The 16,831-nt window shown below is 37.9% G+C and overlaps 1 protein-coding gene across 2 annotated transcripts in view; it reads left to right on the forward strand.

Annotated features, from left to right (window-relative positions):
* Nucleotides 1–16,831, forward strand: part of LOC117414663 (disintegrin and metalloproteinase domain-containing protein 12-like) — an 81,339-nt gene that overhangs the window by 53,196 nt on the left and 11,312 nt on the right. For both annotated transcript variants that reach the window (XM_034024427.3, XM_034024426.3), the window contains exons 5-12: nucleotides 65–141; nucleotides 1,772–1,958; nucleotides 3,784–3,849; nucleotides 4,870–4,941; nucleotides 5,052–5,221; nucleotides 6,146–6,230; nucleotides 10,510–10,658; nucleotides 16,135–16,312. In XM_034024427.3, the coding sequence (XP_033880318.2) occupies nucleotides 65–141; nucleotides 1,772–1,958; nucleotides 3,784–3,849; nucleotides 4,870–4,941; nucleotides 5,052–5,221; nucleotides 6,146–6,230; nucleotides 10,510–10,658; nucleotides 16,135–16,312 (984 nt within the window). The remainder of the gene's footprint in view (nucleotides 1–64; nucleotides 142–1,771; nucleotides 1,959–3,783; nucleotides 3,850–4,869; nucleotides 4,942–5,051; nucleotides 5,222–6,145; nucleotides 6,231–10,509; nucleotides 10,659–16,134; nucleotides 16,313–16,831) is intronic.

The raw sequence follows: 16,831 nt of genomic DNA on the forward strand, positions 1-16,831 counted from the left end.
GTTTTGTTGAGAGAAAAAGCTTTTTTTTATTACAGATAATAGACTAACTCTTTTTTTTTTTCAGGTTCACTGCTACTACCATGGGAAGGTACAAGGGCATGCACGTTCCGAAGTTAGTCTCAGTACCTGCTCTGGTCTCAGGTAAGTTGTGACCAACCTCAGGTGTGACCGAATTCAGCTGAAACTCAGTCTGCTGTTCTGTACACCTTCCAGAAAATGTTTACCAGAAAATGTGCAGATGCTTGTGTGAGGGTGTGAGTGACACTAGAATAGTACTTAATATTGTAAATTGAACAACAACTTGGCATGAGCAAGACTTCTTTTTTAAATCTAACTCCTACAGTGTTTCAGTTTAGATATCAGTTTTTTTTTTTTCTTTCAAAAGGTAAAGAAACATGGCAAGGAAAAATGTGCCTATTTTGAGTTAAGTTAATAATGGTATAATACATTCTGTTTCTGCGTTAGAAGAAGAATACAGTATCGCAGTACAAACTATAGTAACGTAAGACTGATTTTATATTCAGTGTTTCAGTATAACTAATTAAGGTGCATAGATGTATCTTACAGCCACACACACATAATTAATCAGTCTGATGTTGTACTTTTGGAAACTATAAAACTCCTGGGCACTTTAGGTTGAAATGATGCATGGAATGTCTTGGCTTAATCATACAACGTACAGATATTTTATGTAACTGGATGATTTTAAAGTGTCATGTAGGCATTTTTCAATTACAATCACTTTGGAAGAACCTCAATGTAGAATTCCTTTCTTACAAAATACTTTTGCCAAGAGGTCAAAATGACTGGTTAAATGGACTAAGGAATACCTTAATCCTCACAGGAGTTTGATTAGTAGGCTTTTAAGCACTCTCCTAAAAGCTTGTTCCAAAAATATTCAGCTATGGAGATAGAGTGACCCTTTGTGCCAGAAATATCCTGCAGAGGTTGTGAGCCAAAATAAATTGCATTATAATTTTATTTGGCAATGGCCATCTCTTTGGGGGTTAACAGTTAGTTTATGTATATCTAAGTATTGTACAGGGCAGCTAAACTGTGGGTTAGGCCTCTGAGGATGAAAGGTACACTGCATTAAACGTTTAAATAAGTAAAGTATTGTCTGTCAACATTTTAGAGTCTTTTAACACATTTTAGCTACATGATTTAAACCAGAAACTGCAACGATCACAGTCTTTTAGCCTACATGAAGATGGATGCAGTCAGCACTTAACCCTAAATGTTTGTCATGTGTATTAGAACATGTTAGATCCTGGTGGTTTTCAAAACTTTTTTTCTAGAGACTAATAATGAAATAATCCAATTTTGTTCAAATTTTCTGATTTCTTTGCTGAGTTTTTGTATGCTGCCCTTCCATGTAACAAAACGTGAACCAGCCAACACCTTCAACCTGCTTTTTCAGTCCTTAAGGTGATCTACAGGTGTAAAACATTTTTAATAACACAGAGCAATGTGTTATATTGCAGGTCTGCATTTGAACTGTAAAAAAAATACTCTCAAAATATAACACTATGACAGTGAAATTGCAGTTTTTTTCACAGAGAGCTACTACCGGGTATTGCCGATGCAGAGCCACCCAATATAGTCAGATTGGTGCAACCTCACACTTGAAGGTTTTTGTTGCTAATGTTATTTTATGAAAGTAGCTGTGCTTAAAATGTAATTTGTAAGGAATGTTCTGGAAGCGTGATAACTGTTGAACACAGAAGTGCACCAGCTTCCATATTCATGTGACAAACATTTTCTTTTACAGGGGCTTCATCTCACTTGAAAATAAAACCTATGTCTTGGAGCCAGCCGAAGGTGCCACGAATGGTACTCACTTCATTTACAGAGCGGAGAATCTCAGTGGTCCTCCTGGCACTTGTGGTCACGGTTTCAACATATCAGGCATCACTTTGGACAGCACTGCCAAGTCCTTTGATGCGTTCAACATGAGGGTAAGGAGAATATGAGATTTGTGAGCGATGGTCGCCCTTTTACTGTTCAAATGGAATCGTTATTTTTCTAGTTTAAGTGCATGCAGAGTGTATCTAATGGATGGGTAAATTCAGAGAAAATTAGTTTCAATTACTGTGCTGAGGTTTAAATTCTCTCAAACTACAAAAAAAGAGAAATAAATAAATGTTTTAGCTAAGAACTGGGGAATAATATAAATTGTAAATCAGACAACAGACCTAAAATATGGGAAGGTCACTTTGCTGCCAGTCAATGAGGCTCTTCATACGCCTTATAACTTGTATCATAATTTGACCCCAAACAAATTAACATATTAACCTCTGGAAGCAGTACAGAATTCCTGAAAGGAAGGATTATGAACTGTGAGTTTATTTAAAATACATTTCAATCACAATGTTTGTTTGTTGTGTTTACTTTAGATCCAAAAGTAAATGTCAATGCTTTACCAGTATATGGATGTATTCTATTATCCCTACTTGGTTTAATTCAGCTTGAGGCAGTCAGCTATACGGTCATAGATAAAGAGAAGCTTCAACCACACAGAATCGTGGTTATAATTGCACAAGGTCCCTAGATTGTTTAGCAGCAGAAATAGAGGTTGTGACACAGAGAAGTCATTATAGCAGTGCTGTGAAATCTCAGTGCTGAAAACCTGGGCAGTTGGGATCTCTGTTATGGTAACCACTTATCATCGAGCCGTCTTTCTCAATCTCATGTCACCCTACCTAAATGACATTGACATGCAGGCTGTAAACTGCTTCACTGCATGTAGTGAAAGGTGTATTTGGAATTAACACATTGACAGTGAGAATGTAAGGTCCAACACACAAGAGAATACCAGTCCCTACATTTTGGACTGTACCCTATAGCTTTTGTAGGGCTAAGTAAAAATGTCTGTTTAGTAAAATAATATCTTTATGCTGTTTTTCATGCTATGTATGCAAGCGAGACACCATTTGCAAAACAGCATTAGTATAGATTCATGTATCTTATGGTATATACAGTAGTGGTTGTCTGCAAAATGTAGAGAAAAAAAAACATGAAAGGATTAACAAATGGACCTTCTTCATCTGAGAGGATAATTAGCAGTAGCCTGTTTTTCTCTTGTCATCTTCTGACATGTTTTGATTATACTGGAGTGCATTTTATTTCTTATCTAAACTAAATTGTATAATGCAGAGTGCTTTCAATGATGATGTGGCAGAGTAATCAACCAAGGAGTGCTGCCTTTGTAATCCAAAAATCTAAATTGTCGCTTTTTTTAAAATACTTCCATCCTCTTCAATTTAATGAAAAGAAAAATATAAAATCTTAGAAATTGCAAGAATGAATGGTCCGTGCCTTTTTAACCCTTCAAAACAGCAGTTAAAGTGTATTCTGTAACACTGCATATGATATATTACCACTAAACCTTAATATTTTTTATCAATTCATTACCCTATTCCTAGCTACAACCTTAATTCTTCTTAAAAGTTATTTCTGAGTTATTTTCAGAAAAAAATAACCAATTAATAAGGCCTACCATACACTTAGTGTCACCTTATATTCTGCAAAACAGACTAGGACCAAGGTATCTGTAAAGTGTCTATTGAAAATCTTTTATTTTATTTATTTTTATTCAAGGATTTTAAAACAGACTGATGGTGACAGGGTGATAATGGGTTAAGAATCATTTTCCAGATTTCCCTCTTCCCGTGGAGAATAAAATGGCCAGTCTAAAGTGGTTTTGTTTAGCCTCCTGTCTCTCGTAGATCAGCCAATCTGCCTACTCCCTTCTAAACTTTCTATTTATCTTTGCTTTTCCAGCGCAAGAGGGACACTCAAAGGACGACCAAATATGTGGAACTAATTATCGTAGCGGATAACAGAGAGGTAAGAAGGAGGCATTCGTTTCAGGGTTTGTTTAAGTGCTGTTATATCTCCCAGTGAAAAGAAAAATAGGCGTCACAGTGGCATGGAAATAAGAAAAAAAACACAATGTTTAGAAGCATGGTGATGTGAAAACGAATCTTGCAGCAAAGAGATGTTTTTTTTCAGGGTTTGTTTTTTTTTCAACAATACTTTCATCCTCTTCAGTTTAATGAAAAGAAAAATATAAAATCTTGGAAACTGCAAGAATGAATGGTCCGTGCCTTTTTAACCCTTCAAAAAAAGCAGTTCAAGTGTATTCTGTAACACTGCATATGAGACCAGAAAAGGGGTGTTCTGATATTCTTGAAATCGTCTGAAAGAGTGTGTATTCATGTTCCTGCAGACAAAAATACAATTTCACCTTGACCCATGTGTGCTATATCCAGTACATACTGAAACAATTTGGGGAAAAAAAAAAAAAAAACTGTTTCCCTTTCTGACAGAATTGGCATTTTCCTGAATATTATGGTTAGTCTGTAACTGATATGAGGATTTAGCTAATCGTGTGCCTAGGGTTGGTTTGTGTACATTTGAAAAATAATGTATAGATGACATACAAGCTTCCAGCTGTTCTGGTGAAAAATAGATTCATACTAGCATTGTATTTTACCACACAAATGTTATTGTATGTAAAATGTTCCTATAAACATTCAAATCTGAAATATCCTTTTTGGAAATTAAGCATCACTCCAGTTATTAATGTTCTTTTCTGAAGTTACTGGTTGGTGTGATTACATTTAACACACACTGTTAGTCTCACCATGTACTGTATTAAACTAGATACATATTGAAACAGTTTGTGTTGTATAGGTTTATACTATTCTTTTACAGGGCCTTAGTATTCCAACTGCATGAATGATCTTCATGCCTTTTTCTGTGTTTTTGTAGTTGTACAGCTTATTTTGTTTGCCACGTAGTATTTGTAAAAAGATTAACATTTTTCTGCATAAAACATGAATCTAACTCATTTTTAAACTTCAGTTTCAGAGGCAAGGAAAAGATGTTGAAAAGGTTAAACAGCGGCTGATTGAGGTTGCTAATTATGTTGATAAGGTAAGAGAATAGGAGTACAACCATTCAAATAATAATCACAGTCCACCTTAGCTGAGTTAAACCAACTCAGCATAATAGACTGTGATCAACACTCGTATCTGCCTGTTTAGTTTTACAGACCGCTGAATATTCGAGTGGCCCTTGTAGGTTTGGAAGTTTGGAGTGACACAGACAAGTGCTCCATTACCCAGGACCCCTTCACCACGCTGCACGAGTTCTTGGATTGGAGGAAGCTCAAGCTGCTGCCCCAGAAGCCACACGACAATGCCCAGCTTGTGAGGTGAGGAAAGTTATGCCACGCAGATAATCAAGAATAGGTGATATACTAGTCTAGAGGTTATAGACTTGAACCGTCCCAAAAGCTCCTTGTGACATCATGAATGAACAGTGTGTTACCTTGAGTAAAGATCCTCATAAAACATGGGGCTAAACACTAAGAGCGCTCTTTTTTCTGTTGAGGACTGAATAAGAGATATTAGCTACTGATAGAGGAGACCCCTCTTCCCCTCTCATGGAGGAATAGTAGCCATATCAACTTACAACTGAATAGTAATAATAGTTTTTTAGATACTGATTGGCTTGGATTAATGCAGTATATTGTAAACAATATTAAAATGCCAGTACTATCATTAAATGTCTAATTTGTTCTTAATATGTATGTGGTTCTACTTTTACAAACCTAATTAGTGTATTGTCTAACTGACAGCATTTGACATTTGCTCAAATTGTCTCTTTTTAAATCACAGCTTAGATCCTTTTTTGTAAAAAGTTTGAGGTTCACTTTGAACTGAAAACAGATGGTATTTCCTGTACCATCTGTACGGATACCATTTTCGAAAGCTTGTCCAGAAGAGCATGGATATCACCCCTGGCAACATGGTCAAAGGCTCATTCTGAAGTTCTGAATCCAGCTAGCATTGGGATGGGGCCTCTTTGGGAAAGCACAGACCTGGACAATCTTGCATTAAAATGGTCAAATGTTGAACCAATGTACAGTATACTAGTTTTCCTGAATTTCCAGCATTGACATTGGAAGACTATTGGAGTGACATTAAAGCTTTTTGAAGCTGTCAGAGCTTGATAATGTCACTGAGGAGGATAAAGGGTTGTTTTACTGGGAATTACAAGGAGATCCAAAGGAGAATATAGTATGCTAATTGGAAGCTTTTGCTTAATCCAGTGCTTTTGTCTTTTTTTTTAACAGCGGAGTGTATTTTCAGGGGACCACCATTGGCATGGCTCCTATAATGAGCATGTGTACCGCAGAGCAATCTGGAGGAATTGTTATGGTGAGTGGTGATTTCATAGGAAATGTGACAGATCTTTCCAGTTCAATTATTGACTTAATACAGGCTTTGAAGCTCTAAATCAAAAAGGAAAAAAAATATTACCTCTGCTTTAAGATTAAAAACAAATACATAAATAACGAAGTATAAAATCTCAAGCAGACAGGAAAAGGGGAACAAAACCTAACTGACTTCCATCAGTAGGAGCGGGTTTATTCCTGAGGGCTAAGGGAAGTTGCACTGAATTGGGTTCATCCAAATAATCGTGCATAGCTTCCTTTATCCAGATCCCATCTGGCCTATGGATTTGATACAAAACAGCCCTCAAACACATCAAATAAATTCAACCAGTGCTCCAAAATGGTGTAAGAGGGCCATTGTGCTACTGGAGGGGTTGTTTAGTCAGGTGGACATTAAAACAAGGTCCTGTCTACTCTGTAAAGATCCCAATGACAGCTTCTGAAGAGAAGCAGAGAGTCAGACCTTGTCCTCCCCCTCCCCGTGTCATGGATATAGTGCAATGCAGGTAGAGAGTTTACCCCTGTGTCATGGATCTGAAACAAAAACACATTGGAAACGTGAAAAAACGTCAAGTTATCAAAAGTGCCCAGCCATTTAAAGTGGAGATATCAAAAACACAAGCCCAGTTTCAAGAAACCATTGGGGCAACCTTGCACAGCACCAAGCAAGTAGGCACAACTGTAAAAGCGGTGGGGGTCAAGGTTGCCCCAATTGTTTCTACTAACTTGGCTTATGTTTTTGATTCAAGTTTGATCTGCTTTTATTGTTCCCATATATATACACATTAAAGTTATGTGTGCAAAAGTATGTATGTTTAATGAAAGTGTCATTCATATCAACTATTTTTTTTTTCACATTAAAAATGTGTTTGTTACACATAAATAAAATACATTGAAACATTTTTTAAGTTTGCAATATAAACCCTGTGTGGCAATCAAACCCAAGACATGCTTCCAATGCAGCTTGCAATGTAGATGCCCTAGCTTCTCACACCACAAAGTTTGTCCTTCCATTTTACAACATTTGCTAGTAGTATAGCAGTAAAGTTACAGTTTTTTACAAGTAACGAGACGAAGAAGACTCTGATCTTGATCCGTTCATTTAGTATATTGTAACGTTTTCATATTTAGGAAATAGTACTCAGGGAGACGGTGTTGAATTCGCAAAATGTTTGTTTTATTTGAAACTACAGAGAATTCCTGCCAGGGGCCGGAATTCACGGCACCAAAATAATAACCCTACGTTTTAGTCTTGGCACTTTCACTGAATATTCTCTCCGGTCACAGCTCACATGCTCGCTCAGTCGCACCCACAGTTTCTCATTGAAGTTCAGTGCTGGACTGTCTCCAGTCCCCAGGTTCATGCACCTCCTTATATAACTTCCCGTCATTTCCCGCCGCTGTCCAGGGCATCAACCAGTCACATCCATGGTCTGCAACCCCCAAAAACAGCAACACACATTCTCCCCACTCATTCGATCGCTCCCCCTTCCCATGCTAGTAACGGCGTGACCCCTTCCCCTTAGAATACATGTAACATAAAAGACAGATGAGACAAACTGAACAGACAACAAGTCCTGAGACAAACTGAACAGACCTGCAACAAAGCAATTGTGTGTGTTAATGTTTTACTTTTACCAAATATATAGGCTATCCTTCAGCATAGCTAATTCTCAGAAATTAACATTCCTTTTTGACCACAAATAGAGTTACTCTCATCAATCAGTATTGAGAGGAAACCATACTTGCTTGAGCCAATAGGGACCACAATGAGCGTTACAGAAAACCAACATTTTTCAGAGATCAATATCAGAATCTCAGAATGATGAGATGACTCGAAAAAAAAAAAAATCTCCAAAAAAATCTCCAATATATAAAAAATATGAGTCCTGAGAATTCTCAGCTGGCTGACTTCATCTTTCAAAATACTGCTTGTTTTCTAAACTAATCGTATAGCACTGACAGTATAACACAACACAAACTTAAAGTTATAGTTTCAAATCCCATGCATGCTAGAACTTTTTTATATTTATATTACATTAAAAATATATATTTTTTGCAGGCAAATGTTCCAATTTTAAAACAGAAATAAATTGCTTAATATAAATGTCACAATAAGTGTATTCCCTAGTATATTTCCATGTTGACAAAACAAGTTAATTGTCATTAAACTCGGATGTCCTGTAATATACATATGCATGGATAAAAGTGCCTGGGGTCTGCAAAAATCTGCAAAAAATGGTAGAAGGAGAAAGACATTTTTACCTTACTTTGGCGACTTATTTTTCTTATTGCGTGGCTGGTATTGCCTTTTTTTCGACATTTCACCTAAGAGTGTTGGGAACTACAAGTTAAAAGTGAAATGGTGCTTTTGGCTGATTTACTTTTGCTGCGCCAATCCCCTGAAAACATGTAAACTATCCTTGCTGTATAGAGTTCTCGCTGATAACTTGACGCGAGAAACTACCGTTCCTCTCAATATATTGCAATGCAGGTGAAATTGGACTGGGAGAGCTGTACAGCAGATGGCTCTTGGGCCCCGTACGTCTCACAAGATGGCTCTCTTGATTTAGGTGAAGGCTGGACATTCGGTAGAATCAGCCTGTCGAATGATTTTGTTGACGTCATGACTTTATTATTAAATGTCACTGACATACAATGCACAGGTTACACTTGTTACAATGATGGCTACATTACAGGATGCCAGGTTAACAGCTTGTTTCCAGATGTTTATCCTTGCTTCCCACATATGGCAATGCTTTAGTTGTGTGATTAAAGGACGACATATAAAGTTAAGAGGCGGAGGAATGAAATTAAACAGTTTTCATACTCTATTACTTATTCTGCGAGACTGGTTTTGGAATGCGTTGGAATGGTTTTCACAATTCTCCGATTGTTCAGCACTATGAGCAAATAAGACAAGAAGCAAGAGGCAAACCCTTGATTTCTTATTGTCTCAGAACACTGTCCAGCTTACACACTGAACAATACATCCAAATGCATTGAACCTGTTTTCATAATTTTTGTTTTACGGTGAACCCAAACTGATCCCTGGAACTAATTGTTTAATGTAAGAACCATATTCACAGCCTACATCATTCTTGAATTTCCACCACTGAAGAACTAAAGAAGTTGTACACTTTTAATAACCAGCGTGTTGGGAAGTTTTGAACCGATGGACTTTTATTATCGAGTCCAATGACTGAGGATGAACTTCACCTCAGCCAATCCTATATATACAAATGGAAAACTTGTCTTTATAATCGTTGTTTTGTTTCTAAGGTATACTAAACAGTATTTCACACACGACATTCAATAAATGTCTTTGTATTGTCATGAAGTGAATGACGTTAAGTCTAAACAAAAAAAGGTTTGCCTTAAATATAAAACTACTAATTACATTTCTTTGACCTGCTCAAAAGCCCTACCCCTTTGGGATACCAGGTCTATAATTCATATCAGATGAAAACACAAACTGACACAGCTGGTTTACCTCTTAGTCTTCGATGAAACTTACTCAGTAAAGCAGTTAGGTCTCTGCTCTTGTTTTCTAGAGCTGATTGTATAAAATGAGGAACCCCAGGTTTGACATCTCCCTGATTAACCTGTGGTGGAGGAACTGTAGTATTTTTGGCAGGCCTATTGAATAATATAGAATACAGTATATATCTTTTTTGTAGTAATTCAAGGCATATTTCAAGGCTTGACGTAACCACTTGTCTGCACACTATTAAGTCCTGCAGCCATCATATGTCAGTTTTGACTGTACAGGCATTAAATTAAACTGATTTTTTTTTTTTTTTTTTAAAAGCATTATAGCTTAGACTATCATTGCATAGCATTACAGATAAGAGTATCATTGCATTCCAACTATGTTCTTAGTCAGTCACACCTGAGCTTCATTAGACATATCGATATGGCTACTGAAGCAGTAATAAAAGCCTGAAATGGATTGAACTATGTGATACGCTGAAGGCCCCCTAGTGGCTCACATGGTAAAGGTACAACCGGGTGATGTGCAGGGTGAGTCATATAGTCAGGGATAGGCAGGGGAATGCAGGTTGGTGTCCTGGCTGTGTATAGTCCCTGGGGATTCTGCTGGTTAGGGAGGCAAATTCGCTAGGTACTGTTTCTTCCTCGCCGCAATACAGCGGACCCAACTGACCAGATGCCCGGTGAGCTCAAAGAGACAACATGTCTGTGGGGTAGGGGATAACGTCAAACAGGAATGCAGTGATAAGAGATTCCTGATTCCCTTCCAGGACCATTCGGAGAACCCTCTCGGCGCAGCAGTGACTCTGGCTCACGAGCTGGGGCACAACTTCGGAATGAACCACGACACCCCTGAGAGGGGCTGCAACTGCCGGGTCTCTCCAGACAAGGGGGGCTGCATCATGACTCCCTCCACGGGGTGAGTTCAACCTGCTGGCCATCCATAGCATTACAACAGAGATGTGCTGCAGGTATACGGCAATACAACAGCATGACTTTTCAGTGGTAGTGCTGTGTAATTATATTGCTGACTAATTCATTTTGCAGTGTTATTGCAGTCATCCAAAATACTGTGATCTAATGCAGTTGATGTAATACTGCACGAAAAGGAAGAAATAGTTTCAGTTTGATGCTTTTTTTCCATGATGCCTGACATTCACACTAATGTTTTTAAGTGATTGATTTTGTACTGGAGCCTTTTTTGTTATTCTCTGATTCATGCTTGGCTGGTTTTCTTCATCAAATACCAGGCTGTTTAATTTCTTACTATACATCTGTAAATGCTTGAGACAGAAAATCTACTTTTAGACGTGTTACTCTTGTCAACATCCTAACGAAAAGCAACTCTTTAAAAAAAAAAGGGAGGGGTGCATATGTTAAAAGGTTCACTTGGTGCTCGATATTAACCTTTCCAGTGTCTTTGACGATTGTTCTAATATATATTTATCAGAACATGTGAATGCATTGCAACTCTTTTTCTTCTTTCTGTTGTTCCATAAAGCTGGGTTACAGTGAGGTAGGGTTGACCGTGCTCCGTGTTGCTAGCTGTGGCTCCGGAGTAGCTCCGGTAGCTCAGCTCTAGCTCCAGGCTGGCTCCAGGGCGGAACTATGTTCTCCCAAATGACCCTGAGGGAGATCCCAGTCAGGATGTCCTGAGGGTCACAAGCCAAGAAAGGTTGGCTTAAAATAATGTATGGAAATGTCCCGTTGTATAGTAACGAATGGTCCGCCCCCCCTCCAACCCCATGCTCAACATATCTTTAGAAATCCTGAGCCAACCCTCCATATAACTGCAGCCACTTCTCAAGCACTTGAGCTGCAAAGTTGATGTTTTTGCTGGACTCTGCATATTTTGATTGGACTGCACCCATCAAAAGCAGTGTAACCCAATGCGCAATTAAAATAACCCAGTTTTGGGCTGCATGAAAAACGAAGAGGCTTTTAATCCACTTAATGGAACAGGTAGCGATTACTAAAATCAGTGAACAGAATAAGCGAATAATACATCAATCTGCCCTTACTCAAGAAAGTGCAATGACACCCTGTGGGGATTTGAAATATGCATGTAATGAACTGTAGTTGGTAAATATGTTGCTTTCATACAGTATTTATTATCAACAATCTGTACACAGCTGGAAAGAATAACAACCCCCCCCACCAATACATTTGTTCCTTCAACTAAAAGTTTGAGCTTCAATATTTCAATGAAATATGAAGAGCATTTGCCATGTTAATCTAAATACTTTATTACTGGAAAAACTGATGTACAGTATAACAAGACTCTTAATGCTTAATATAATCAATATGAAACTTACGATGTAGTTTTCAATTTGAAAAACGTGCTCAGTTTGAAAAGCACTTGCTCTGATGGCTATAGTTCTTATAACATTTTAATGATCAACAGCAGAGGCTCTCTTTCTACTGTATTTTATTGTATTTAGTTATGTGAATTTGGAAGGGTCAGTAAATCACTGTAAAACACCAGTAGAATATAGGAATAACACATATTTGCCAACATTTGGAAACTGTTCAGCGGGACACTCGTCCCCGGGAGTGGGGGTCATGCATCATACACATGGGAGGGGTCATATGCAAAAATCACTCATTATTATATAATAGACATATCCCAACCAACTCAACACCACACGACCATCATGACAGTAAAAAGTTAAAAATAGACACAATGAAGAGTTCTTTCCTTTGTCTCAGCAGATGTGTCAGCCGCACGAAGAGCACAGCGTGTGGTTTTCTTCCTATGAATCGGGACGCAGAACATTTCCTAGAAAATCGGGACTGTCCCGACCATATAGGGACTGTTGGCATGTATAGTAATAGGCAGCAGCAGGTGTACCTGCCTCTGTGTATATCATTAAAATATACCCCATTGTCTTTATTACTCTGAGTAGTTTTGACTATTACCAGTTTAAAAAATGTATTTCTGCATTGTTTTTCTGTTTAAACTACTAACAAAAAGTGCTAAGCCCTTTAATTGCAGTTCAGACTCACCTAATGTTTGTGATTAAGAGCCCCATTCATTTACCTTACAGCTGTCAAAAATGGTTTACTAAAATACATGCAACAATAATAGAAAGCATTTTCATTTTGATTTATCTCCGTTAATCAAAATTAAAATTGCACATCCCAGTGTAATGTTAATTGAATTAGGTCCTGTGTTGAGTGTAGAATTAGAGTTGGTTGATGTTAAAGTGCTGGGTTCATTTCCGTTCAGTAATGAGTAAATATAGTATTCCTTGCTGTAGTGTGGTCCCCTTGACATCTTTTTTATGTCTGCAGTTTGTTACAGTTACAGAATCTACTAAATCTGTTCTTTAATGACTGCAGACAGAGTAATAATGGCTGACGAGTAAACAATTGTAATTACACGCCGGCTTTGTTTATTTGTGTTTAATTATATCTTACTCTTTTCTGGCGGGTTCTGTGCTTGTTCAGAGATATAGCTGGCAACTCCTTGTTGAAGAATTCCTTCAATTCAGACATTCCAAGCTGGGCCCATTCCAAATTCCATTGTTTGCCTCTGCCTTACCTTTCAATTGTTCATAGCTTTTAACTAAAATCCTTGTTAACCCATGGTCTTGTCAATTTCCTCAATGTTTAAAGTTAAAGAAGCCAGCAACAATCTAGAACCATTTATACTAGGCAACATTATCTGGATTTTAGAGTTGGGGACTTGGTGATATCATGAATTCAAGTGGAACTCATCAGCATTATTTATGATTAAATCCAAGTTTATTATAAATCTCGAACAGACACATTTATAAAAAATTTTACAGTATTTAAAATGTTTATATAAAGAAACCAGCCCCAGGATAGCAAATCAATTCAACCCTGTATATATCCAAAAGATCTTTGGTGTGAAATCTAGGAATTACATTTTGAAGACTCCATTGGCTTGCTTTCCCAATCATAATTGAATTAAAGTTTCTGGAACACACATGGTTAGCTTGCTGGTGTTTAAACCAATATTATCGGAGGCAGAAGAGTACAGTTTTCCCTCTAATCCCCTGTAACAGAATGCTAGCGCAGTAACTCAGCTGGACTAATAGTTGCTGTATGCTTGGGATTTACATTCCAAGCAGATATCAGCTGCCAGTGAAAATGAACGATCGCACAAACCAATTTAAGTGCTAATCTGGCTTTCGAAAATACTGTAGTGTTCTTAATTTGAAGAGACTTTTTAGCCAATCGATGAGATTTAAAAGGAGAGCTCTGTGGCTTTGGGACAGAAGGAGCTTTTAAAAAATTGTTCTGCCTTCATGTGTTTTTTCATTTCTTTGCCATCTGGGAAGAAGTTAGGACTAAAACAGCCACCAGTGGAGAGTCTGTATGTGAAGTGGACTATCTGAGTCTTCATCTAGCAAGCACTCTTAAGTATGCATTAATGATATTGCAATGCTGCAGTGCAAACAATGACAGTGTAACTGTATTATATAGCTTAAAAAATGGAGACCACTGGTTTCTCAGCAGTTTAAGTGATGGATTGCTGGACTGCAGAACACACATTCTGTGTACTACATTATTCCACAGTTTATCCTTCTGTGCACTATTGGAACAGACATGTTAATTGTAGCATGCTTGTTGAGTTTTTTTTATGTTACACGTAACAATCTTTTTAAAATATGTCAGATCTTTTTTCAAAACCCTAACTCACTGAATTGAAATAAAAACAAAACAAAACATGGGCTTCCATTTATCTTCCATCAGTGATCAGTAGTAGAGGATGCAATGTTTTTTAGAACAAATTTAAACACAGCGGTAATTGAGTCGAGGTTCTTATCTCCAGTTTTCCTGCAGCCGCTGATAACTGCCGGCCAGCATGCGAGCACGGCCCAGCCCAGACGTGTGTGTGTGAGTGTGCACTTCCAGCCGGCCTTCCTGCCTGGCACTGGCTGTTATATAACTGCTCAGAGAAGGGGACCATGTCACTGCTTTCACACACACTCTGAGAGACTTGAGCTCCCCGAAGTCTGGCGGCTTGTTATTAATGGGGCTGCGGTGCAGAGGCAAGCAAGACAAGGACTAGGCCGGGGGTCGGGAATCTCAATTATGGCTGTATTAGCTGGCTGCCTAGTTTCCTGCAGGAAGCGCAGTTGTCTGGGCACTGTTCCCTTTGTGGTTTGTAAAGGCAGATAACTGTCGAATGAAGCCGACCTACTGTCAAGATTGATTCATTGACTCGGTGTCGCTGCTTTCGTGAACGAGGCTGTTTCTTGCTTCTGCTGGGTATTTGCAGATGAGAATTGAAATCGTTGCGCATACTAGATTGCATTCATAATCTAATATACTGTGTATATAAAACTATTTATATTATCACATACTGTGCAAGCCAATATCACTTCATAGGGTTCCGCCACCAAAAAAGACATAAAGAGATGAGGCAGTGAACTTCTACTTTTAATATATATATATATGTTTTTCATATAAATCTTCCATTAACTTTCTAAACCCCTCCTGTGAACACTGTTTTTTTTTTTTGGTTTTTTTTTAAGACATTTTCTCAGTGCCTATACAAAATCTGAAATACTTTACTGTGCCATTGGAATTATGGCTTATGGCTTACAGCACTTGTTAAAATGAGCATGAGGTAAGAGACACGTTTCTGACACTCCAGCAGTGTTACACATAACCCAATTTAGAATTGAACAGTATTCACTCTTTCTTAATAGAACAGCAGATGAACCCAGACATGTTGGCACTGAGGACCCAGAGGGTGCCTTATTCCTGTGCAGAGGGAACATGGCTAATGACAAATCTCAAGCTTGTCTTGCCTCTGTACACCTCCAGGACAAATGAACATCTTTATTGCTTAACCCAGTCCGATTCTTTTTGAAAAGTCACTTATTAGCAGCAGTTACAGCCAACAGTGTCTGTCCAATTGTACATCACTAACATATATCAACTAACATGATGATATTTCAACGAAATCATTTGACTAGGGGTACTAGATGACATTTGCTTATTTTCAACAACACTAATGAGTCAAATGTAAACCTGTCAGTACAAAATCAGTTGCATAGCATCAGATTAAATAATACCATTAAAAGGATAGCTTGTTTACAAAGATCAGATGATTAGACGTAATTTTAAACACAGGGTTCTCGTGTTTCGTAATTGCTTTGCTTTCTGTGTACAGCACAAACACACTTCAACGTTCAGAAAACAAAACTAGGATTTTGGTGCTTGATCGTTTTTTTCAGCTGTTGAGAACATTTCCCTGGACAGCAGGTTTACCGACAAGAATACAGACAAGTTTATTTTACTCAATTATTTCAACATTAATTGAATATTCGTTTACATTTTGAAAGCATGTTTGAATGTAAAAATCCATGTTCATCCCAGCACTATATAATAAGGTGTCAACGTTCCCCTTTCCACAGGTACCCCTTCCCCACAGTGTTTAGCAGCTGCAGTAAGAAGGACCTGGATGTGAGTCTGGAGAAGGGAGTGGGGATGTGCCTGTTCAACATGCCTGAGGTCAAGGTGCTTTACGGAGGACAGAAGTGTGGGAATGGATACATAGAGGAGGCAGAGGAGTGCGACTGTGGAGATATAGAAGTAAGTTCAATACAACAAAAAAAACTTTCATTTTAGTCTCTGTGCAGTCTTAATGTAACTCTTTGTTGTAGTGATGTATTTGCGAAATCTGTGTTCTCTGCGAACATATTGAGATAGCTATTTACTCCAATAGAAAAAACACCATTTTCAATTCTACAATGAATATGTCAACTAAAAACCGTTTGCAAGCCCCAAAGTTAAATATGTGATTTACTTTTATGTTTCTACGGCAGTATGATAACTTTTTTTATTTACATTTTATTTAAATGTAACAAAGCATTCTCACTTTAACCTTCTCTACAGTAACCTCATATTGGAAATTACAAAACCAGATAAGAAAGATCTCCACCACAAAAATCTTTCTGTTGCCCCACTCCTGTCAATGCGCTGCAGCCAGGGGGCCGCAAAATGCAAAAGAAATGTGCAAGTAACTGACACCAGAACAGGCATTTCCCAGTACTGAATTCTTTCTGGTATGTAATTCCCTGTTCAACAACTGTGGACATGTTGATAACATCT

The sequence above is a fragment of the Acipenser ruthenus genome, chromosome 7 (assembly GCF_902713425.1).
Source record: "Acipenser ruthenus chromosome 7, fAciRut3.2 maternal haplotype, whole genome shotgun sequence".
NCBI classification, from domain to species: Eukaryota; Metazoa; Chordata; class Actinopteri; order Acipenseriformes; family Acipenseridae; genus Acipenser; species Acipenser ruthenus.